The sequence below is a fragment of the Micropterus dolomieu genome, linkage group LG01 (genome assembly GCF_021292245.1).
Source record: "Micropterus dolomieu isolate WLL.071019.BEF.003 ecotype Adirondacks linkage group LG01, ASM2129224v1, whole genome shotgun sequence".
In the NCBI taxonomy this organism is placed as follows: domain Eukaryota; kingdom Metazoa; phylum Chordata; class Actinopteri; order Centrarchiformes; family Centrarchidae; genus Micropterus; species Micropterus dolomieu.
This window is the reverse complement of record NC_060150.1, coordinates 43,732,615-43,757,327: the sequence shown is the minus strand read 5'-3', so window position 1 is coordinate 43,757,327 and position 24,713 is coordinate 43,732,615. Positions and strand designations below refer to the sequence as shown.

General features: G+C 38.8%; 1 protein-coding gene and 1 long non-coding RNA gene across 2 annotated transcripts in view; one reads left to right on the top strand and one right to left on the bottom strand.

The window, feature by feature from the left end:
• Nucleotides 1–1,768: 1,768 nt before the first annotated feature.
• Nucleotides 1,769–24,713, bottom strand: part of LOC123963544 — a 212,308-nt gene continuing 189,363 nt past the window's right edge. The window contains exon 3 of the long non-coding RNA XR_006823218.1: nucleotides 1,769–2,394. This is a non-coding gene — a long non-coding RNA (uncharacterized LOC123963544). The remainder of the gene's footprint in view (nucleotides 2,395–24,713) is intronic.
• cdh10a (cadherin 10, type 2a (T2-cadherin)) lies at nucleotides 2,296–24,713 on the top strand. The gene is made up of 11 exons (XM_046040145.1): nucleotides 2,296–2,439; nucleotides 8,138–8,432; nucleotides 10,722–10,841; nucleotides 14,618–14,785; nucleotides 14,942–15,123; nucleotides 15,928–16,181; nucleotides 17,202–17,338; nucleotides 17,483–17,604; nucleotides 18,162–18,270; nucleotides 19,233–19,484; nucleotides 24,112–24,713. Exons 1-11 carry the CDS (start codon nucleotides 2,329–2,331, stop codon nucleotides 24,600–24,602), a joined length of 2,241 nt encoding a protein of 746 aa, XP_045896101.1. The 5' UTR covers nucleotides 2,296–2,328; the 3' UTR covers nucleotides 24,603–24,713.

The window sequence follows — 24,713 nt, the reverse complement described above, 5'->3', positions numbered from 1 at the left end:
TGTCTACAACTTAATCCAATCATAAACAACTTTTTTTTAATAAACCCCACTATTTAATAGGCTGCATAAGTTGAGATAATTCTGCTTGATTGTATAGGATCTGGCATAAATTCAGCATGCTCACTCATCCTTTAATGGAGTGTTTGGAAGAATTCTGAAAAAACACACTGGCCTAATGCTTAATAGGCACGCCACATCAAAGATTAATATCCACAATGCTATTAAAACTCAAGGACAGGCTGGAATGATAATTAGAAAATGCAATCACAAGCATCAGACTAGATTAATTGCAAGGCGGCGTTTCCTGATTTCGGGACTGCACGTGTCTCACTCATGCCACATTATGGGAATGCACAAGAAAATAACATAAAAAATGTAGCACTGATGACCGATTTACAACACTATCTATATTTTATCTCCTCTTCTATTCTAACAGTAAGTTAAAATCTCAGTAGTTTCTGCTCTGGCGTCAGAAAAAGACACGGTTGTGATTGGTATTTACATTATCTGGTTCAATATGTTTATAGGTTCTATACATACAAACCAAGCTCTGTGTCTAATGTCAAAGTTCATCCATAACAAACTTCGATCAACTGTTCTTGGTTTTTTTACACATTATTTAATGTTATTAAAAATGATTGCTGATTAAATGGATTCAATTGAGTTATCTGTCTGAGTGACTAAGAATGAGCAATGCCTTACATTGAGATGTCATTACTGTAGCTCAGCCATTTGATTGTCTATTGAAAGGATTCCATTCATTTATATATTGTACTTCACTTTTAACAATAGATCCATAATACTAATTTGTTCATATTGAATGCCTCCACTGACATTACAGTCCTTATTTAAAAGCTCTGAACAAAAGCAGAGGAATTGCTAAACTAGCATCCATCTTTACACAGCATTCCCTAAGGTATGCAGTGAATGCTTGGCAGGATAACTCTTGTATTGTAGCCTTTATATGGGAACCCTACTAAATGGGCTCTATTAGAAAGAAAGATTTATTAGGATTAACTTCCAAAAGCCCATAAATTATGCATGCATACCTAAATTACCTATCAGGATGAGTCCTTGTGGGGACACAGCCTTAGTGAACTATCTGAAGAAGACTACCACAAAATACCTCATCACAATTGTGATGGTTTTGGGAATTCATCACACACTTATATTGATGTTGTTCTTTTGGGCAAATAGTCTATGGGGTTAACTATCAGCGATGTATGCATAGACGAAATGGATTTCAATTTGGGAGAAAATGGTTAAGAGGGATGAACTGGATGGACGAGATGAAAAAGACACCTATTTTTAGCAAGACAATTAATCTCTGCATACAGTAGTAGCTCTGGAACTGAATGAGTATTAACCAGGGGATACAAATAAAAACTGAGCAAAAGGCACTACTTCACCGTTCGGTAAAGTGTTTTACAGTGGTGCCTTTTGCTCATATCTTCTGCTCCTAGAAAAGCATGTATTATGCTATTCAAACATACTCACGGGCTGTGAAGCACTGTTTGCGTATCATCAGCAATGCAACTTATAATTAGTGCGGCTCACTCCTTCACAACTCAAACACAGGGAAAGGAGGAGACATGACAGGGAGTTGTAGTTGCAGTGATGAAACTTTATTTGAATTTGACATCCACTAAGTTGTTAATGCACTGTGATGATACATTTACATGGCAGTGGCTTTTATTTCAGTCACTTCCTTACGAGTTTGTCTATTGACTTGTACTGCATTAGTTTTGCTTCTGTTCTTATCGTTAATGTTTTTGCACCTTTGTGAAAGAAAATATACACTAAAAGATTTTTTCAACCAGTGTATTTAAATACAGTATATGAGGTCACTGAAAAATCCCACCACTGAATTATGACTTTTAAACTCTCCTTTTAAACACTCACACAATGCAAATTGAAGGAATTCATATTTGCTGATTGTATAATTAGCTGCTGCCCTGGTAAAGTGCGAACTGAAAGAGAGACACAGAAAAGCGTTTGTGTGTATACAAGTGTTGCTCTATGATTTAAAGCCTAGTGTAAAATAGATAAGGAAGCATCATAAAAGTCCTTCTTGACTGAAGTTTCCTCTTTTCACAGGGATCTAAAGGACATCTAAGAGAGGAATACAATGTCTGTTCTGGTGACACTGCCGTCCAGTGTTCATCCTATCAGAAGCTTTTTACCATAATTCTGAAGTCATCAAGGACATTTCCCAGCTGATTGGATACCATGATAACCAATCAGGTTCTGCTCCTCCTGATGCTCTCTATCCTGTGGCCCAGTACTGCCCTGCCTTTCACGCCTGGGAATATTGGGAATCTGTTTGGGATGCCAGAGAGTGATGGGAGGATTCTTCAGCGGTCCAAACGTGGATGGATGTGGAATCAATTCTTTCTGCTCGAGGAATACACAGGAAATGACCATCAATATGTCGGCAAGGTAACATGTCCAAACACATTGTCTGCAGACTAATTATAGGAGGTTTAGCTTGTTGAAGTAGTTTTTGATGTAATTGGCTGAAGACGAATGGGCTGCCAGAAATCTTGCTGTTACAGGCACAGTTAACTGGAGCTATCAGATACACAGCAAGTGCACACAAATTGCAGTCTTTGCCTCAAGTCTTCCACAGTTCTTTTGAACAGTACTTTCTAATCACATTGACTGAAAAACATTCTATTAAATGCAAAATCATAATTCCACTGACTTCTTGTCAGGCAAATGCCACCAATGTAATAAGAATATCTCATTGTTAACCAAAAACAACAATCTGTAGTTTTATACAAGCGTCATAATCACTGCTTAAATCATTCAGTAACACCAAGGGTACATGAGTCATTGGCAAAGCCCTATTCAAAACTAGGGTCATAAAGGTAGGGGAGGTACATGGCCATTGTGAAAAATGTCAGGCTAAAAGAAGCAAAAATAGAATAAACAGAAAGCAAACTCTGACAGTCATAATTTCACAGTGTCCACGACTAAAACATGTTTCTTAGGGCCGAACATGTATTTTAACGCATTTAATGAAGCTTTCCTTTATGCTGTATAATCCCATGAGTCATTTCACACACAATGCAAACACATATGGTAAGTGTAAAAATTAATATCCGGTCAAGGCTCAGACAAGTCCTACTCAAAACAGGCGTAAGACTTGTACCAGTCTCAGGTGGTTTGAGACCTTATTTTAAAACTACAGCTCTTGCAAGACACTTTTCTCCCAAGAATCCCTCAAAAAAGGAGAGTTTCGGGACAGTACTCCTCCTCCCCACCCACCCAGATCAGAGAGGTTCTTGTCAGCTCACCCGTGCTAGCACTATAAAGACAGGTGTGATGGGGAACGCTACAGTTATCAGCTCAAGGGAGGGAAATGAGGTGACTGTCGACAGCCAATTTTCTCAGAGGAAGTTGGCTTTCATCACACACCTCATTCTCCGGAGTAAACAAGTGTCTTGTGCAAGGTTGAGTAGGGGGATATGACAACTTCTTTTGCAGCAACCATCATCCTGATGCGGTGAAGAGAAAAGAACAGCAAAAATAAATCGAATAGGGAGAGGGGAGGACGAAGAAAACATATCAATCAAGAAGGCCAATGAAATTCACCTTGTTGTGTTATGTGATGTGATGAAGCAGCAAAGCAAATGCTAACTATAAATGGGGCCATCCCTTGATATGGCAGTGACTAGTGCGATGTGGCTTTCTTCTTGACTCTTTGATGCTTCCTGGCATCCAACTTCTGCAGCATGACAGCAATCGCATTCACCAGCTCCCCACTCTTCCTGTGTCCAATATCATTCACTACCAAACTGTCAGAAAAACATGAGGCTATAATAAATTACCAGGTAGGGATAGGGCCACTACATACTGCCACTCTGCTTTACAGAAAAGGTTGTGGCGATCCGTATCACTAATTCCATCAGTTTAACTTTAGGGTTTTAGACAGAGGCAGAGACAGGTGTAGAGCGAACAAGGATAGAAACATTGATAGATATACTAAACAAGCAGAGCTGCAACAACTACAATTTAGTGAATAGCCCAATCTGTAACCATTTTGATAATTGCTTTATCGTTTCAGTCATTTGTCGAGCAAAAGTGTCAAACATCCTCAGGGTCAAGCTTTTCAATTGGGACAGTTTGTGTTTTTTCTTTGTCATATCTGACAGTAAACTGAATATCTTATGGTCAAAGACTATTAGTCAGACAAAACAAGCAAACTGAAGATATTACTGGTTTTGGAGAAATTGTGAATTTTAATTTTTTCACAGTTTTTACAACAACATTTTATCGACTCAATTGTTAATCAATTAATAATATGCAGATGAATCAATAATGAAAACAATTGTCAGCCACAGCCCTAAAACAAGTGGCTGGATGAATGGATGGATGGAGGGATAGATGGGAGTGGAAGGGAGGGATAAATAGAAAGAGAGAGAGAAAACAAGATGGAGAACCAAGCCCAAATGCAAAAAGCACTCTCATGCCCAGCATGAAGCCATCAAAGCCTTGATGGTCTTCCTCATAAAGACCATTTAATGGCCTTTGCAGTGCACTGTGGTTAGACCCTGTTTATTTCACATTCAATCAAACCTCTCCAATCAACCCACACACACTGACTGTCACTTGAGGTTGATTTCTAGATTACAAGCAATCAAATCTGATGTAAAGAACAGCCGCACTCTTGGATGGCCTGCTTCTTAACTGAAAAGTAAGCAGTGCACTACTGCGACTGCACTACATAATAAATGCAGCTTATATTGCTTATCAAGGTGCTTAAAAGACACACTGCTTTGAAGCTTAAATACTGAGTGGTGCTGACTGATACCTCACAGTATGATAAGAAAAATAACTGCAATAGTAAAAGTAAGGTTTCCAGTAGCACTGGGGGGAAAAACTGTATGTTTTACAATTGCAAATATACTATGCAGTGGTTGTGCATGTATGCAGCGTAAAGCCCTCACTTCTCATTTTAACTGACTTTCACGGGGCCATTAATGAGTGTGAGCACTCACTGTGTGCAGCTGTGATGCCCTACTTCTTAAGCAGGGCTGTGAAGTGTGAACACTTGCAATGCTGAGCAATACAACCACAAACTTTGGATTCTGGAGCATTTGAGTGGCGTGTTTGAAGTGAACAAAATCCTATTAAATTCCTGGTACATTGTATTGTCTTGTGCCTTGTAAAGAAAAAATGCGCTGCTCTAAATTATAATATTCAAGGTAGCTCACTTTGTTGTGTTAATATTCTGCCAATAAGCATCCTTGAGATTTTGCAAGGCCTCTCTCGATACATTTCTGCATGGATTTTGCAGAACTTGTATGAGCTATGGAAAATACAAAGCATAGTAGAGATACTGTACGCTGTAACTTAACATACATTAAAGTACAGTGTTCCAATAGTAAAGAATGTCTTAAGAGACAGAGGGAGAGAGTGAGGAAGAGTAATTATTCTGTATCCGTCCTGCGCTCTATTTCGCTATCTCCTCTTTGCAGCACCGAGCAATGCTTACCAGAGACCTGACAAGAATTGCCAATGATTTTGCTGCTTTACTGACAATTCCTCAGTGTTTGTGCAAGGCGATTTAACTCATCAAGGCTCTCTTCTGTGCTTCTGTTGTAAGGCCTTGAAAAGGCTGTGTTTGTGCTGCAAGGCCTTGAAAGGAGAGCCACTAAATCCCTGCAAATATAGTGCGGTAGTGCTAACATTTGATTTTGTTAAAGCTGTGTGAAAACACTTTGTGCCACACTTTGTCAATAGTATCAGTGCCATATTTTTCTAGCTGTAGTAGATGTAATAGGTTGACACTGTATGTTAGATGCAAAGTTTAGTGCATTTTGACATCAAACTCACTTCTGTTATATATGTCAAGAAAAATCAATTCTGCTTCTTTTCTAAACTTTAGGCCACCACACTGTATGTAGTAAATGTATTAAATCTATTACATTTCTATGGGATATCCCTGCAGAAATCGAATCTGCCACGTTGCTGGCATAGTGCCTCACCGATTTACATGTACTGGAGCATATTATCTCATCACAGCTCAGAACAACATTGCTTACATTTGCAAAACTCCTCCTTATTTGCACTACCACTCGGTAAGAAATCTATATGGCCATGGGGAGAAGATCTGTTTACCCATATGATTAGGAAGCTGGCGTTACGGAGACATCCAATAACTAGCAAAAGTGCATGAGGTAAGGGCTTGCATGCTCCCTCGTCGACTAAGGGAAATATGTAAAATGTATACCACAAGGTTCTGCAAAGACTGTAAAATTCCTATTACCGTGTAGACAGCTTGGGTGCATAAAGTACAGGATCATTTGATGGCTTGTTGTTTTTGCTTTTCAGGTATCTTTTTACAGGATTAACAACCACGACTCGAAATGTGTTAATAATCTGATGAAAACTGCTGTAGAAAACAATAAAAAGATTTCCTGTGGTCTGACATTGCATTGGCTTAATTATCAGACTGGCAGCACAGAAGTGTGTTTGAATGGTAACAGTTCTGAATATATATATATATATATATATATATATATATGTTCTTATGTCACAGAGCAGGTCAGCATTGCTTAGTGAGTCTGTGCTAATGCCTCCTACAGCCAATGTACCACTACAAAGAAAACAAATTTCAAAGTTTTTTCCTGGGAGTAAATATGCATGCCACAGATTTGAAGCCCGTATGAAAGCAAAAAAATCGTACAAACACTCTCCTGTGCACCAAAATTAGTCTGTCATTCATGGTCAATAGCAGTAACAGTATCTGCATCCATAACATAAATCCTTGGTCTACAGCTTAGGATACATTTCATATTCACAAACATTACAACAGACTGTCCCAGAACATATATATGTAAAATTCAAGCTCAGTGGTATCCCTCTTTAATAGACTTTGGATAATGGAGTTCATCAACACAACGGCAACTACTGTGCATATTGTTCATTTGAACTTGACAGCATGTTGTTTTCACATGCGTTCCCATTTTTAATTCTGCCTGAGAATATCTAGCACTCTGGCAATACATTTCTGCTTCCCATTCAAAGTTGTACTGTTGACATCACTCTTCCAACTGCGGGGAAAAATAATTAGTTTTCTCACAGCATGCAGACATTAATATTAATAAGTTACTGACGTACATTCTGTGTCCCTAACTACATGTCATTTAAAATGTGAACCCATGAGATAGTGCTCTAAATATATCTGCTGACAGATCCAGTACAGTAATGAGCTTGAATCAAGTGTCTGTCACAGTATGCCACCATTACTCCTCCATGACACTTAGAGCCGCTTCAAGGTGATGGATAGGTCAGAGGTGACTAATTTTAGCAGTTGTTGCTGTAGGTCAGGTTTTCATCATTTTTCAAAGGCACAATTTGGAAGAAAAATCTAAGACTAATTTGATCAGAACTAATGGAGCGTGTGGGTGCCAAGGCAATATTCTGTTCGGAGACTGAAACAGATAAATTCCTCAGATGGTTCACACCATTATCCCAGTGTTTGCAAGAGTATCACAATTTTTTTTTATACATCTAGACTATTGCCTAAATGTAGTCCCCTTGCCAAAACAGATTTAATATATTAATTCCCAAGAAACTAATGTAGCATGTACTGTTTACTTATAAGTGTTAAGTGTTTATGAAGGCATGTATTGATAAGTTTGGTTCTTAGGCCAGTCAAGTCAAGTCAATTATATTTCCATATCGTAAGATCAAAATTTGGCTCATGGGACTTTTCTGTAAAGCATACACACCACTGATCCTAATCCTTTGCAACTCCAGTAGGAGTTTAGCAGTTTTTTTCCTGCTAAAGAAAACTTTAGCATAGCCATAGCCAACAATACTATACTATAGACTTTATGTAGCAACAAGGAAGGCAAGGATTTGTTATTGTGTGGAGAGGTGATTATTGTAAATATCCTGGAAAACTTTCTTTTTTTCAGTAGAAATTGAAAGCAAGAACAAACAAAAAGCAACAGTATGTACTTTTGCCAGTGGTTACACAAAATCTTAACAGGACACAGGGTTTTCTTGTCAATCTGATCTGCATGAGAGAAGAGTTTACAATGCCCCAAACTAGAACCCCACAAAACATGATTTTATTTGTACTAGTCTGACTCTATATTTTGTCTCCCTCTCTAATTTCCAGCTGCACTCTAACATGGACAAGGGTGAAGGCAATGTGAAGTATGTTCTGACTGGAGACGGGGCAGGCACGCTGTTCCTGATTGATGAGAAGTCTGGGGATATTCATGCCACCAAGAGGCTGGACAGGGAAGAGAAAGCTATGTACACACTCCATGCAAAGGTGTTGGATAGGAACACCAATGCAGAGCTGGAGCCTGACACCGAATTTAACATCAAAATTCACGACATCAACGACAATGCGCCAAAGTTTGAAAAGGAAATCTACTTTGCCAGCGTCCCCGAAATGTCTGAAGTTGGTAAGTTGAAGTTCTACAAAAACAGATCATGATAATCGATGAATTGTTCCGGTGATTTTTCAACATTTTCTGGTTCAAGCTTCTCAAATGTGATTGCTGCTTCTCCGTTTTATATAATTGTAAAATGTTGGTTGAGCTCTTAATGGGACAAAATATGCAAGATTATTATTTTCTTCATAGACCAAAGGATTAAACAATTAATCAAGAAATTAATCTGCAGATAAATCTTCAAGTTAAATAATCACTAGTTGCAGACACATTTATTTTTTTATTTAAAAATATTGGAATTATGTGATTAATATAAGTTAGCAAGAAACACTTTTCAGGCATTGTAGGAACCCCAAACCACTTTTCACAGTGCTGTTCACCAGTCAGCTGGCCCATTGTGACGCTGTATTTGGTTCTTCAAAGTTAGTTGCTCTTTTTGTGATTGTTATTTGTTTGGTCAGGCTCATTGGGCATTCATGACAAGTAATGCCATTTGCCATTTTTTAATAGGCAGCAGAAATATTGAAAGATTTGATTGTCACAGTCTTTCCAATTAAGGATTTGCTTCATTGCACTCCACTTCACTCCATTCAAGTAATATAAATAAGCCAATTGGAATGAATATAAACAAAGCTTACGGAAATAATGCAAGCAACTTGAAATCAATCCTCAATTATGCAACCACAAATTAATACACGGGAGTAATCAAGGGTAAATCAAAACCCAATTGTCTATATGACAATTAACAATGGCCTATTTGGAATTCATGATGCACTGTTCTTAGATTTCTCTCTGCATGGATACCGGCAAAAGGTGGGTCAGGGTCACCACTACTCGTCCCCGGACTAATAAAGTGCCTTATATGTTCAGACTGAACACACTAGTTAATCAACCCAGCCAGCCATGAAAAATCAGCATCTCCCTTTTATGCTATCAGTGCTGGGACTAAGTGGGACAGATGTTCAAGGGTTCATTAGTATGCACGGAGACAGACAGACCCAAACAGGACACGGCAGAGGTCTCCTGAATGCCAAGGACAGTATTTGCAATGTGACATTACCGAAACACTTGGGTGGATTATGCGGGACTCGGTGACAGGATGTCGGAGAGGAACTGCCTATGCTTACATATTTATTAATTCTGCTATTTGTATTTATTTAGTATGCAAATCACACATATTTGAGCGCATATCACTTGATTGTTGAGATTCGTATGTAATGTGTACAAAGAGTCCCTGTGGTTGGATTTATAATGATAATGATAGGTGATACTGTTTCATACAGCCAAATAACATGTTCAGTGAATGTTGTTTGGTCAATTCCTAGCTGGAAATATAACACATAATGCCCACAAGCTGTTATTCTACAGTGTCCACGAGCACAGCAATTGTATTCCAGCTTCATGGCAGAAGCTTGTCAGTATGTGCCTAATGTTGCCACACCTCTGGCCTGACAATAGAGGTCAGGAAAAAAATGCATCACTAATATGATCTTGCTAAGCTAAGGCAGCACTGATTGTGTGAGATATTTTAATATATAAATTGCAGATGGGAGTTTTAACTTTTTGGTACTAGAATAATAAAATCTATTGCTTTTTTAGTCCACTAGAAAACTTAATAGGGACCATATACAGGACTGAAAAAGTGATATGAACAAACAGAGTACCTTTTTAGATAAACAGATGTTGACAAAGTTTGACTTTAGGGACCTAATTGGAAGTTGGAAAAAGGTAATAAATTGCAATATATCTCAATATATCGCAATAAAATCGAATCGCAACATAAATATCGTGATAATATCATCTCGTGGGGCCTCAGGTGATTCTCACTCCTATTACCTAGGAGAGAGAATTCTTCACGTCTTGATGACGTAGAACTGTTTAGTCTCACTGACATTTAAAAGATTCATCTACTAGGACAGAAGTGTTTCAACAAAGCAATCATTTTCACCGAGGTGACAGAAGAGGCCCAGTTTTAGTCTGTAAGCACTTGTTGTCTGTTTAAAAAGGGAAGGATTTACTACTAACGCTATGTTCATGATTCATTTTACAAAAGACATCACTGCCTTTCTGTAGGCAACTAATTTGATTGTCTCCAGAGCCCTGCTGTTTGACATGAACATTAGAGATTAGTCAGTGTGACTCACTGCATTTCTGGATAACACGGTGAGGTTTACAGCAAAGCCTCTCTATATGAATAAATATTAAAGTGAATAAAAATCAGTTGCTTGATCATGTCTCGTCTCAATACGCCTGGAATCACTGCGTTCGCATTAAAATTGACTTGGCATGTTCTTTTTGCAGGTACATCTGTTGCCACTATAACTGCCACTGATGCCGATGATCAAACGTATGGGAACAGTGCCAAGCTCGTATATAGCATTCTGCAGGGACAACCCTATTTCTCTGTGGATTCTGAAAATGGTAAGCCAAGCCCAGCAGGATCTCTTAGTTGCAGTTTCTAATGTCATGCAAACTTGTAAACAGATCTCTTGCGCTGCTCGGTTAGTGTTTCTGAGAATTAAACAAGCAGAATAAAAATGCTACTGCTTGTCAGTGCTGCTAATTTTATATAACTCAAGGTTTCATTCAACTTAAACTGTAAACTATCTTCAGGAACACATGAATGAGGTTTTTTTCCTGTAACTTATTTTGTGAAATGTGTTTATGTCTGAAAAATGCATCTTACAACTTCTCATTAGGTAAAATATGTAGGTCTAGACTGGGTTGCACCAGCTGTTGGTACATTATTCACTTAGGAAGGGCAGTATGCACAAACTAACTACTAGCTAGTCTCAAACTAACAAGTCACTAAGTCCGGTTGCACCAGTCAAACATAAGTGATGTCTTACCTAGTAAAGGCTGTGTAAACAGGTTACTAAGCTACAACCAACTGGCAGTGTCCAGTCAGAAAGCTTTCATTAACCTAAACAAGGCAGCGTCACGTTTCAGCAAAAGATCCATCATAGCACTGAATAACATTTTCAGTGTTTACAAGCACTACGTGGTGGTATGTTGCTCTTAAAGGTAAGTGTTGTTACACACAGTATATATATATATTAAGAGTAGTATATGAGCATTTATGTGTTTTATTTAATTTGTGCAGTGTAAAGTGATTGACTTTTAAAATTAGGGTTATGCCACCCAACTTTTGGGTCAAATCTTAAAAAGGCATCCTTTAATTTAAATACATTTATATCAAATTAAAAATTAAAATTAAATAAAAATATATTAATTTTGCCGAGAATAGGCCTGCACACTGTGATTGCAGTTAACACCATTTTGATCTGACAAGCTGGATCACTACCTGCGTCTAAATAGCCTAACAGATTAAGATTACAGTTGTAGTGAATAGTTACACTCTGACCCCCACAGTGATCTGCAATAGCCTTGCAGTTACTGTGATATACTCTCTAATTTGGCAGTTAAGCTTGTGATTTTTGATATTTAGGGGTCGACAAATTACATGGACAAGTGTCACAGGGCAAAAAAATAAACTTTACACATGATGGAGTCTTGTGAAGAAAAACAAATCACTACTCTACTCCAAGTTGAATAACAGCACCACCGACAGAAGGAAGCTTGAGAAATGTAAGATGTAACTACAGCCACTGATTCAAAAGGAATTGAAGTTCAAGTGCGAGAGGTGAAGAAGAAATGGAGTGAACTTAAAAGCCAGGCGACAGAGGACTTCCCGAGGTCAAAACGCTTTCAAACTGGAAATGGTCCTAAGCCAGAGGTGGGACCTTATTCATGACTGGTCCTCAGTATAATTGGAGATGTTTTAGAGGACTTCGGTGTGAAAAGACTAGTCAAAATGCTCTGGAGAACCTCAAAATGCCAACTGTCAGACACCCAGCCCTCTAGCCAGTCAACCACAGTGTCAAAGAGCCAGTCTACCAGCCTGTCAATCAGCCGGCAACTGGTATCCAGTCATCCAATCAGATGAATAATCATATGCCAGCCCACAACATAATTCCTATACAAGCACCCACATAGACCTCTCTCCTTCTGATCCATCAGCTGTTTCTCAGTCAGACATCCTGTCAAGAGAGGAGCCTTAATGGAGGACACTGAGACCCGGAGGTGCAAGCTTTACAAGGCAGAGCTTTACGAAGTCGAAAAAGAGACTAGATCTAGAGGCTGAGAAAGAACAAGATCAACTTGAAAATTTAACTCAACCTCGGAATCATGAAGCTACAAGGAGGAAACTATAACAATGAAAATAGTTTTTGTTTCAATTCACAATGTTTACAGTATATACATTTTTTTCTGCTTGATTTGCCCATCTTATTATTACATCTTCAGGCAAAATGTATGGTGTATATGCTTGAAGTGTTGCTCCTTCCTGAGCCCTTTATGGACTGACTCGTCCTTGTCTCTGTTCTCTTGAATGGCTGGCTCCTCAAAGGGAACTTTCTATAACGTGGCCGCCCTGTCAGGATCCATTGTAATGCCTGTTAACATAATGAATGATTTTCAATAATAAGGGGGGTGACTCCCTTCACCTGGACATAATAATAATATGTTCCATAAAGGATGTATTAGAGTAAAGACTTCATTAAGTTAAATTATTTCTATTCTATTCTGAATCCATATTAAGATACGTATGTTTGGGTAATTGCTTTGAACTCACTCACTTCAGGACCTTGACCAGCTACTTGCAGGCAATTGCCACACTGTGCGAATTTATCTCTGATTTGTATTTTTCTTTTTGCCATAACGTCACATCAATGGTGTGTTTTTCATCTTTTTATCTGCCCTTCAGGAATTAAATAAGTGCATTAAATATATAGGGTTAATTTACTGTTGGTGATTAATGTAGGATGAGGAATTGATTTTTCCACACTTAATTTAACATTTCTTATTGTCTTTTTGAATTCCACCATGGAAAGTACTTAATATCATCACTATATTCCCCTTCAGGGCATAGTTAGTGATGCATCTCTATAGTGTGAGAGCCACGCTCTGCACACACAGTGCTCTTAGGAACTTGAATTGTGTCTCTAACTACGTTCTGTATTAAGCAAGTGACAAAATGCCTAAACGTCATGCAGACTTGTAGACTTGCTGATCTGTTTGATGTTCAAGAACAGCTGACAGGAGTTCTGTCATCATCATTAACTGCTCGCGCCTGAATCAATAAATGGAATAAATATCCACATCATGTTAATGATCAAGAGGGTGCAGCCTACGCTTTTGATTCTCATTTAGCTCTTCTAGTCTCCAAACGAGCCATGTATTGCAGGCCAATTGGTTAGGTAGCATCTTGTTATAAGTTGACGTACATGTTCAGCATCTAACATCTAAGACCTACATAAGAACTAGTTTGTGTGGTACAATCTACTTTAATTTAGGAATAAGCATATTGTTACTTCATAAAACACACAAAGTTTGAAGTAGTGAACAGCTGGTGCAACTGGCTCCAGCACTGTACTGCTTTTCACAAACTCTGTAGTGTTTGTTGTTATACAATTTCTACAAAGAAAAAAAAAGGAAAAGAAAAAAAAACAAAAAAACACAATGTATTAATGAATCATTTACTTTGTCTGTGTCTCGTAAAAGCTTCAAAACCATTTTTAAAAGTCATTATTCACATTATTTATTTGCAGCAGGTCTAAAATTAGTTAAGTGATATCTGAGATTGTGGGACATGTTTGTTGATGAGATGATAAATGTCAGTTCCATCTCTAGGTGTTCAGTACACAGTGCATAGCTCTGTAACATTGTTAGCCCACTATATACACATTGGCTGTGTTTATTAAAGATGGAGAAAAGAGAAAAGATAATATGGTTTAACATTTGGCTTAGGCAGTGGATCTGTTCCTTGACTAACAACAGCTTGACTCCATTTACATGATGCAAAAGTCCTTTCTGATATTTCTTTCTTTCCTCTATATTGATACAGCTATATGGTTCGCATCTCTATATTGATATAGATATATAGATATACTTGCATCAGGTACATGTATGTAGCACTTCTGACACTAGGGAACATAACATAACATAGGGAGCATTTACATTTCCCTTCAACACGTAATTGGCAAACCAAATTAGTCGTATATAAATGCAATTTTCTAGGAGACACGGTTGAGCACAGATATGGAATTGATCTAATTTTCAGTAAGAAAGCAAATCAATTTCAAATGAAGTTTTAAATTATCAAAAAATGGTGGAAATAATGTTATTTTTTACCCCAGGCACCATCAAGACAGCCCTGCCCGGCATGGACAGAGAAGTCAAGGAAAACTACCAGGTTGTGATCCAAGCTAAAGACATGGCTGGACAGATGGGCGGCCTCTCAGGAACCACCACTGTCAGCATCACCCTGTCCGATGTGAACGACAGTCCACCGCGCTTTGCTAACCGTGAGAGGCCATTTCTCCCTATGTTGTATTGATTTGTAACAGACTTTTAAACATTTTTGTCACAAGTAAAGACAACCCTCTTACATGTACTAATGACACAAGAACACATGCAAACAGAGCTCGTAATGAATTTGTTTCATTCACCATCACATATAGATTCCTTTCGTGTGACTACTGTGGAGTCTACAGAGATTGGAGGTGCAATTGGCCGTATTAAGGCTGATGATCCAGATGTTGGGCGTAATGCTGAGATGGAGTACAGCATAGTTGGTGGTCATGACATATTCAACATTATCACTGACCAAACAACACAGGAGGGAGTCATCATAATCAAAAAGGTAACTTATATTTTATACTTATTTCAATTTATTTTTATTTGCATTATAGTCTTCTTTTATGTACTTCACTGCTTCGTGCTTTGTAGGTTACAACCATTTTTAGCAGTCATATAACTATTACTGGATTGATAATGGCTGTGCAATCAAACAAAACATTTCTTGTGACACGTGACATGTTTTCACACAGCTGCAATGAACAGCTCTCTTGCCTTCAAGAAATGCTGAAGTGCTTCAGGGAAACTCTTTAAATAGAATACATTCAACTCATACATCAAGTGATATTTGGAGGACTCATCTAAACACCTGTATGAATAAAACGAGTTTAAAAATCAAGACAAAATCCCAGTGTGCATCCAGTACAGAGATGTTTGTATTTTTATAAACATGTGCCTTTTTTGAATGAATTTGCAGCCTGCATGTTTTAATTTAAATTGGAGCTGTCTTTTTATCTTGTCTTATGTGTATGTAACTGCAATGTGGATACAGAATAGTCCCCTGATAACATTTATTCATGTAAAAGAGAAATATGACATAATTGATTTTTGAGCTATAGAGTAAAATCAGATACCCTAAGCCTGTGAAATGAATAATATAAAGCAGTCTTTTGCTAGAAACTCTTTTTAGTTTTCCCTCATGATGTCTCAGATCAGTATTCCTCACTTGGATCTGTTACTTCGAATTTAGAGTATGAATAAGATAAAGGCAGACAAATGAAATGCGATGAATCGCCTATCAAAATCCTGGAGGCGGACTGTTTTTATGGAAGAGTCTACATCTTGACTTCTGATGCTCTTTCATCTCCAGGCACTGGATTACGAAAGTAAGAGGGACTATGAGTTCAGAGTGGAGGTGAAAAACACCTATTTAGACGCAAGGTTCATCCACGGTTTGCAATTCAAAGACTACGCCACCGTCAAGGTAACGGTAGAGGATGTGGACGAGCCGCCTGTTTTCACCAGGAACCCTTACATCATCGAGGTGCACGAGGACACGGCTGCTGGCAGCTTTGTCGGTGTGGTGTCGGCCAGGGACCCTGACGCTGACAACAAGCCAGTCAAGTATGCTATAAGTGTTATAGACCTTAAAGAGTGCCTGTTAGAGCCAAGAGTCAAATCTCATCCCTACCTTTTCACAATAAATAAATTGTCTTTGGGAATTGAGTACTCACAATTTAGTAAACTAAGAACTTAATCAATGACCTGTTAGGCGAATATTTCCTCACCAACCAAGTGGATGTAATGCTTTACTGCGGTAATTTGACTATTTCAAAACTCATTGTTCCAGCTTTAATTATACTAGTATAAAATCAATAAGACAGCAGGCAACTCATGATAGAAATACAAATCTTCTCTTATCAGTTTTTCAGCGGGAGGATAAAAATGTGCCCACTTGGCTAAATCTAATCCATCAGCCTAACCATGTGTCAGTGTGGAGGGGGGGAAGAAAAGGATATTATTCATGGTTCCCTCCTGGTCATTTCCCAGTGGAAGATGGCGGCGTCCCTGTGAAGTGAATACAGACACTGTTTATTTCCCAGAATTATGCAAGCCCTCTGTGGCACTGCACAAAGTCAAAGTGAAAGAGCCTAATTTGCTGTATCGATTCACACAGCTTAGTGCCGCCATCCCACACATATGGCGCCTGCACGTCTCTGACACAGAGATATGCCACTCTCAGCGCACGCCACATGGCGTATTGTGTTGCATATTCAAATTTCAGCGGAATATGAAAGCTGACTATGACAAATGAGCAGGCATAGGGAAATATGCATCATCTTTTGACAACTTAGAAAATGGAATATATTTTCTTTTGGAAACAATGAGTGATGTACATATGTTAAACATGTGTTTTTGAAGTAAAGAAGTACTTTAGTGTGTTTGTCTGGTGAAGAGAGATCTGAGCAAGCAGAAAGGAAGGAACTGCACTTGATTGTATTTAGTAATATTACAGGTATGTAGATGTTGTAGAGACTAAATAATAACAGATAACACACTATATGTTCCCAGTTGAAGGGATGTTTTGTTTTTTGGTTTTTTTATTGGTATTTGCAATAACCTGCTTGTGTGCTATTCTTTTAGATACTCCATTGATCGGCATACAGATCTAGAGAGGCTGTTCAACATCGATTCTGTGAATGGCACCATCACAACACTGAAAGCACTGGATAGAGAAATGTCTAAATGGCACAACATCTCTGTGGTGGCCACTGAAATAAGTAATTGTTTTTTCAATTTCTAAAATAGTTTTGTGTTTTATGTTGAAATTCTGTGACCTTTAACCAACTTTCTGCCACGGTGATTTTATATTTTTAAGTCTTCAAAAATATACTAATGTAATTCCTTTAATCCATTTATTTCAGATAACCCACGCCAGACAACTCGAGTGCCTGTGTTCATCAAGGTGTTAGATGTCAACGACAACGCCCCTGAGTTTGCAATGTCCTACGACACATTTGTCTGTGAGAATGTCAAGGCAGGACAGGTGATAAAACCCATGATGTTATATATGGCTAATGTTGTCATTTTAGTATAGGTTCAGGTTTATTTGAATGGATTTTATTGAGCTATGTCACAGTAACACACACACACACACACACACAATGTAGACATGTCACAGTTTTGACATATCTACTTACTACATAGAAAACATACTGTATGTACATGTGTCTGTATACACACACACACACACACACACACACACACACACACACACTATATATGTATAATTATTTAAATTAACTTGGAAGTGTCTGTACTCATGCACACTGACTGATCTGTGTTGGGGGCCACATTTTTTTATGGTGTTAGTTTTGAGAGACAGCACAAACACTCACTAATTGCAGATTAGACAACTATGTATCTGACTGGCACAAGTTTATTCTCAGTAAATATTCATTTTTTACATCAGTAAGCTTCTTGCAAGGCAGTAACCTATAATGCATAAAAATTTATACATTTTGAATTTAATCAAAAGCTAGTTGAGAAAACTGCTTTGGGTCATGTGACTAATATTGGTTGCTTCTCAATTTCCCCACTCAGCTGATTCAGACAATAAGTGCTGTTGACACAGACGAACCCCTTGTTGGACACAAGTTTGTCTTTAGTATAAGTGCCACCAACCCGAACTTCACAATTGTTGACAGGGAAGGTAAGTAAGATAAATAAGGTTTGATGTGATTGTAATTGTATTTAACTTTAAATATGGTGGAGAAAATCATAAATTGGAACAGAATTTATACAATATATTTGACAATTGCAATTATACATTTCCATTGTGTGATCGTTGTCTTTTGATTGACTTCTTGAAAAGCTTTTACTGTCTACAGTTGTAAGGCAAAATTTAATTTACAGAAGAGCCATTGAGGAAGTCAGCTGTCAGGCAGCCACCCTACATGCATTGTCTTACAGACAGATTTTGGATTGTCTGTCATACAATGAACACATCTGGTACTGGAAATAGTGGTAATGCCCACACAGTTTTTGTGTTGTTGTTGTTTTTTTTTTTTCCAAACAACCCTATTAGGGAGAAAGAAAGGCAGAAGTAGCTCAGCAGGCTTGCAGTAACAAGTTGGTCAACATCAAATGCTGGATATCTATATTTTCTGTCTATAGTATAACTGCTTTGGTATGCCTAGTCCAATATTTAGCATTGATTCAGAGTAAATATTCACTGAATCTCTTTAACTACTGGGATGTATTGCAGTAGACAAAATGAAAAGACTGCTGTGGAGACTGGAAACTCCACTGGAAGAGGAATTTTAACAACCAAACTTTGGACTTTTAATTAGTTCTGCAAGAAAGCATGGCCATGTGTAACCACCACACTGTTGTCTTTGTAAAATAAAGATTACTGTATCATTGCAATCTAAGAATATGTTTGAGCGAATAACAGATTGTTTTAAGATGTTTAGTGCTTGTTTTAATTACAAATTGGACATCTTCATCCAAGACAACAGTAATTCTAAATGGCCCTGCAAAGTTACTATTATCCTGTCTGACACAGGGTACAGAGGAAAGGAAATAAAGATTGCAATTCTTTCCTCTAACATCAGGTAGATAAGTGAAGCATCTCATCGTTTACAAGCTTTGCCCATTTGCATCTTTCCACAGATAACACTGCCAATATCCTGACGCGGAGGGGAGGTTTCAGCCGCCGTGAGATGAGCATGTACTTCCTGCCTGTAGTGATCTCAGACAATGACTACCCGATTCAGAGCAGCACCAGCACACTGATTGTGCGTGTGTGTGCTTGCGACAGCCGTGGAAACATGCAATCATGTAACCCTGAGGTCCTGCCCTTCTCAGATGGTCTCACAACTGGTGCTCTGGTGGCCATACTGCTCTGTGTCATTATTCTCCTCAGTAAGTCTCTGGTATATGAGCATGTGTGTGTGTGTGTGTGTGTGTGTGTGTGTGTGTGTGTGTATGAAACCTCTTGGCATTCACTGTGATGTTTGTTTCTTTGTTCAAGCTGTGGTTTGAACAATTCAGTTCTTTTATTCAAGTCGAGTCAATTTTATTTATCCACCCATAATCAAAAATCAAAAACTGGCCTCACATGCTTTGGAATATATACAACAATATGCAATAATAGTGGCAGGTTTTTAAATCTGTACTTGTACTTGAAACAATGGGTCTCTGATTTCACATACAAGTTAAAAGTAGGCATCTCATTTTAAGCCAGCGACCATGGATTTTGCTGGCTGAAAAAACTGCCACTGTATCAGCTGTACTTAACTGGCTACTTAACATTGTTTCCTTAAGTTGGTTGAAAAATCCATCTCCAGACGACTTTTTTAACAATCCCAGCAGACTCTTTTTAAAACAAGTACTCTGTGAAAGAGTCTTAATTAGGGCTTTACCGAGTAAGCTTCTATTGAGGTTTTCAAATGAAGCTTTGCCTGTCTGTCGTCATATTTTATGACGACATCAGCCTAAAAAATTATTTAAATCCTCAAACAGAATCTTCAATTTGGATAAAGTCATATGATCTCTTTTTCCCGCACCGACTTGAATGAATAGGTTTTGTATATTGCTGTTGGCTCCAACCTCGGTCAAACAGATACTCTGACCTGCAGCTATATATCCGTGGCACAGACGGAAAGTAGACGAGAGAGATGGAGGCAGCGATCTAACCTGGTCACTAGTATGTTTTTATAGTATGAGCAGCATTCAAATGTTGATTTAGAATTCAAATGCCAAAGTTATGAATGAGGCTTTGAACTATTAGGTTTAGCCTTAAGTCTATAGTCTTAAAGATGTAGTATTATGGTTTCTGCCTTTTTCCCTCTCCTTTATTGACTTATATATCTTTTTTGTGCATGTACTAGGTTTGCAAAGTGAAAAAGCCCAAAGTCCACCCCAAAGGAAGTTCCCATCGCCCACAGAAAACACTGCTCTGAACTGCCTGAAAACAGCTCGTTTGTAGTCCAGCCTTTACTTCCCTTTCTTGTGACGTCACAAGTAAATATGTGTCATAATGCTCGCCGAACAACTACTGATTGGCTAGTAGTCCTTAACTAGGAACTGCACATGTGCAACTCCCAACAAAGTTCATTTAGAGACAAGATGTATCACTCCATAGCTAAAATGAAGCCTTCAACACACAGGGTGAAAAGAGGAGCTGCAGCAATGTGCAGTATGACAAAAAATATGGTGTTTTTTGAAAATTAAACCTTGTAAACCTGTTCTGGTGCAACCCCTGAATAGGATTTGGAACCTGAAAATGAGCATAATACCACCTCTTTAAGCATCCACTAAAGCTACATATTAAGCCAAAAAGTCAGCATCCTCAACAGATTATGGCCAATGCAGCAGACATGTAAATGAGTCCTCTTCCTGTATGGTAGGGTATAACAATACTACAAATAAAAATCCAATTAACGTAGCCCAGTTTGGATGCTTACAATGAAAAATAAAAACATGCGTACAAAGCTTTATTTTCCATAATTGTTATTCATTATCAACAATAAGTGTCACTTAGATGGGAAAAAACTGCTGAGTTTGCAAAGCTATGTCAGGAAACACCTAACAGACTTTTTGTAACGTAATGTTGTAAATTAGCTATTATAAATACAATTACAAGCTACTATTTGCGACTTACATTAGAGCAGACAAACACAATGCTTATTTGATTCCTTAAACTTGGGTTGCTTTTGGAAAGGGTTTTGCAATTCTATCAGATGTTGCCGCTTCCTGCATTGTCAAACACATCACTTTATTTGTGAAAGAAGTTTTTGTTTTTTTACAGAGATTTATATAGTACACACAGTACATCTGTCGATCCCACAACAGCCTCTATTGCTACCAAGGCTGTTCTGAGAACCAGCTATCCTTTTAGCGTTGCAGCTCTTGTGCTCTTGGTAGGACAGGACCTGGCCAAAACACCTTAATGACCTTGCTATAGCGTATAGTGCTTTTCAAGCAAGTGGTTTTCTTTTTAGTTTTTTTTTTTATTTATTTTTTTTATGCTGGGTTGTTTTTTTTTAAGACACACAACACACAGAAAACATACATGATTAACACTCCAGCCAGGCCTTACTTTCATATGCCCCATGCTGCAGCGAAGTCAATAACAAGGCCCAGAGTGACTTTCTATGCTCAAGTACGTGCTGCTGAGTGCACACATAGAGGGAAAAAAAAAGAAATATATATACAAAAGTACAGAACTTGTGAATATATCTGTGATAACAAGGTATATCATTACAAACAAGACATTGATTGAAAGCTTAGAGCCCTAACTCATTGCAATCAATAAAATGTTGCTGAAAATATGCATTTCCGTCAACAGTCCCCACTCTGCCTGGCAGCAGCTAAGAACCTTCTTTAAACCATTATTGTGACATTAAATACTTCCAATTGTTGATACAATGGATGTTGCCCTTAAACACTGCTGTCTTGTGGTATAAGAAATAATGCACTGAAATGATTCAGTCTACTTGACAGTGAAAGGCTGTGCAATAAATGCTCGATGAAAAAGCAAAAAAACAAAACTGAAGCGGGGATGTGTCAAACAAGCAGAAGCCTGTGTTTGCCTCCGTAATGTTAGTTGTTGACATTTGATGACGATCACAAGACCTCATACCTAAACAGCATTTGTCAAAGGACCCATTCGGGCACAAAAACACTGACTCCTTTGAGCACTCAAAGTAAGTGGTTAAGTTAGGGAAACTTGGTCTCTTAACAAAGACTAAGACTTAATCTTAGTCTTTGTTAAAAGAAAACTGCATTGCTGGGAAAAGACGGGATGCAAAGACACTTTGTACGCCCAACCACCCGCCCTATGTCTTCCCCAGGCACTATAAACACGCCACGCAACAGCACTTTCACCTTTGTTTCTGAGAGAGGACAGTCATTACTCACATGACCACAAGAGGTTGCTTGTCAAGAAAACATGAAAATAAGCCATTTAAGGTATTTGAACAAACAACCAATGCTGTCGGTATGTCAACCCAGCAGTATCAAGGACACTGCGGAAATCTTAAAAGAAATTATTTCATATATAGTATGGTCTTCTGCAAATAACTACAGGAGGATTTGTTAGGTTCCTTTTAACATGTAAACGACAGTCAGTAAATAAAGCAGGTCCAAACTAAGGCAGGTTACTTTGCATATTCAGTTATGTGCGGTAGTTCTTCCTCTGAAAATAGTACTGTGGTTCTAAGCCCCATTCATTAGCAAATAAATCCACTTCACAAAATGGTCGGTGTATTTCGCTGGTAAAGTAGGTTGCATGTTACTTCTCACATTCTAAAGCACCACTTTAACCCTCCTCGTGACAGCACAGAGGGTACAACGGCAACAGTGCCTATCGTTTCACCCAGCAAAAATCAGAAATGTGTAGTGCTTTTGGTCAAGGGTACATTAATAAGTAATGGGGGGTTCAGCTGTCTTTAAACCTCACCTTGCTCGGCCAAGCCAAGTATTTTGATGGGAGCATTTTTGACTAACTGCACATTGTGGATGTTTGCGGGCATCCACATGTGTGTTCCATGTGTTGAATGTGAACTACCCCTTCCTCCTGCCATAGTGTGTTGTTTTGGAGTTTGATGTACATTTTGATCTGCACCCTGGCTAAACCAGTGATACAAGCAAATTGGTATTGAGCAGCTTTTCTTCCATCTGCTTGTTTTAATGCCAAATTTTAAAATGAAATGTCTGATGGTGGGCAGATCTCTCACATATCGAGTGCACCGAAGGTTAAACTCCATGCTCTCCTCTTGAGCAAAATATCATGACATCTGCTCATTATCTGACACTTTTCGCGCTTGAAGCCCCCTGACAGTCTGTCTTATTCACCTCTGCTTGACTCTGACAGGCAGGCGCTGAGCTGGAACAGCTCTCCCTGTCTGTCCTCTGTGCCGTCTAAAATCGTGGCACTGGTCATTCACAAATGTCCGCAAAGAACCTTATAAACAGCCACCCATACGCCTTCCTAACCCACGTTGAAGGCATTGTAATTAACACCCAGGTGGGAGGCACGTAGACAACTACAGTACCTGCTGGTAGGAAAAAAACGGAAAGGGAGGAGGAAACGGTGAAGCAGGGTTTGATTCTCTCCTAAATGAGAAATCGCTTCCTCTTTTTCTGAAGAAGCATGGGTTTATTTAAAACCTTGCTACCACACGGTGCCACACTCTGGAAACATGCTCACTCTGCAATCTTGGATTGTCTTTTACTGCTAAAACAGAATGAAGGATATGAGATATGAGGCTGTGTGATGGAGAGAGAGATAGAAAAAAAAATGGATTCTCCAACCAACTTGCATTTCATACAGTTCGAGGGAAAGGAAAGAAAATGCTTTTTCGCTGAATCTTTAATAATGGGAGGTGAATGCCTGGAGGCAGTGTTGGGGATTTATCACTGGTAGCAAATGTGTCTCCCCTCTGCGCTTTTACTCCCCTGTGCTCTTTAATGCATGACACATGTTAGGAGGCACACATCTTACGCTGAGCTCTCTCTCTCTGCATTTCCCACTGTTTTTGTGTAGTGATCGTGGTGCTGTTTGCTGCCCTAAGGAGACAGAGGAAGAAGGAGCCTCTGATCATCTCCAAAGAGGATGTCAGAGACAACGTTGTCAGCTACAACGATGAAGGGGGCGGAGAGGAGGACACTCAGGCCTTTGATATTGGCACGCTGCGCAACCCAGAGGTGATGGATGCTAACAAGCTACGCAGGGACATCATACCCGAAATGCTGTTTCCCTTTCGGAGGACATCCCCTATAAAGGACAACACAGATGTCAGAGACTTCATTAATGGGAGGCTTCAGGAGAACGATTCAGATCCTACAGCACCCCCCTATGACTCCCTGGCCACGTATGCTTATGAGGGCAGCGGGTCACTGGCAGAATCCCTCAGTTCACTGGAGTCTGCTGCCACCGACGGGGACCATGATTATGATTATCTCAGCAACTGGGGACCACAATTCAAAAAGTTGGCAGAGATGTACATAGGGAAGAGTCCTGACAGGGAGACCTAGACAGAGCCATGGTGATCTCTCTTTTTTCAAAGCCCATTTTTTATCGTCAGTTTATCTAGTTAGCTAGCCAGACAGCTATTTGTCTAGTTAGTTAGCTAGCAATCTAGTTGA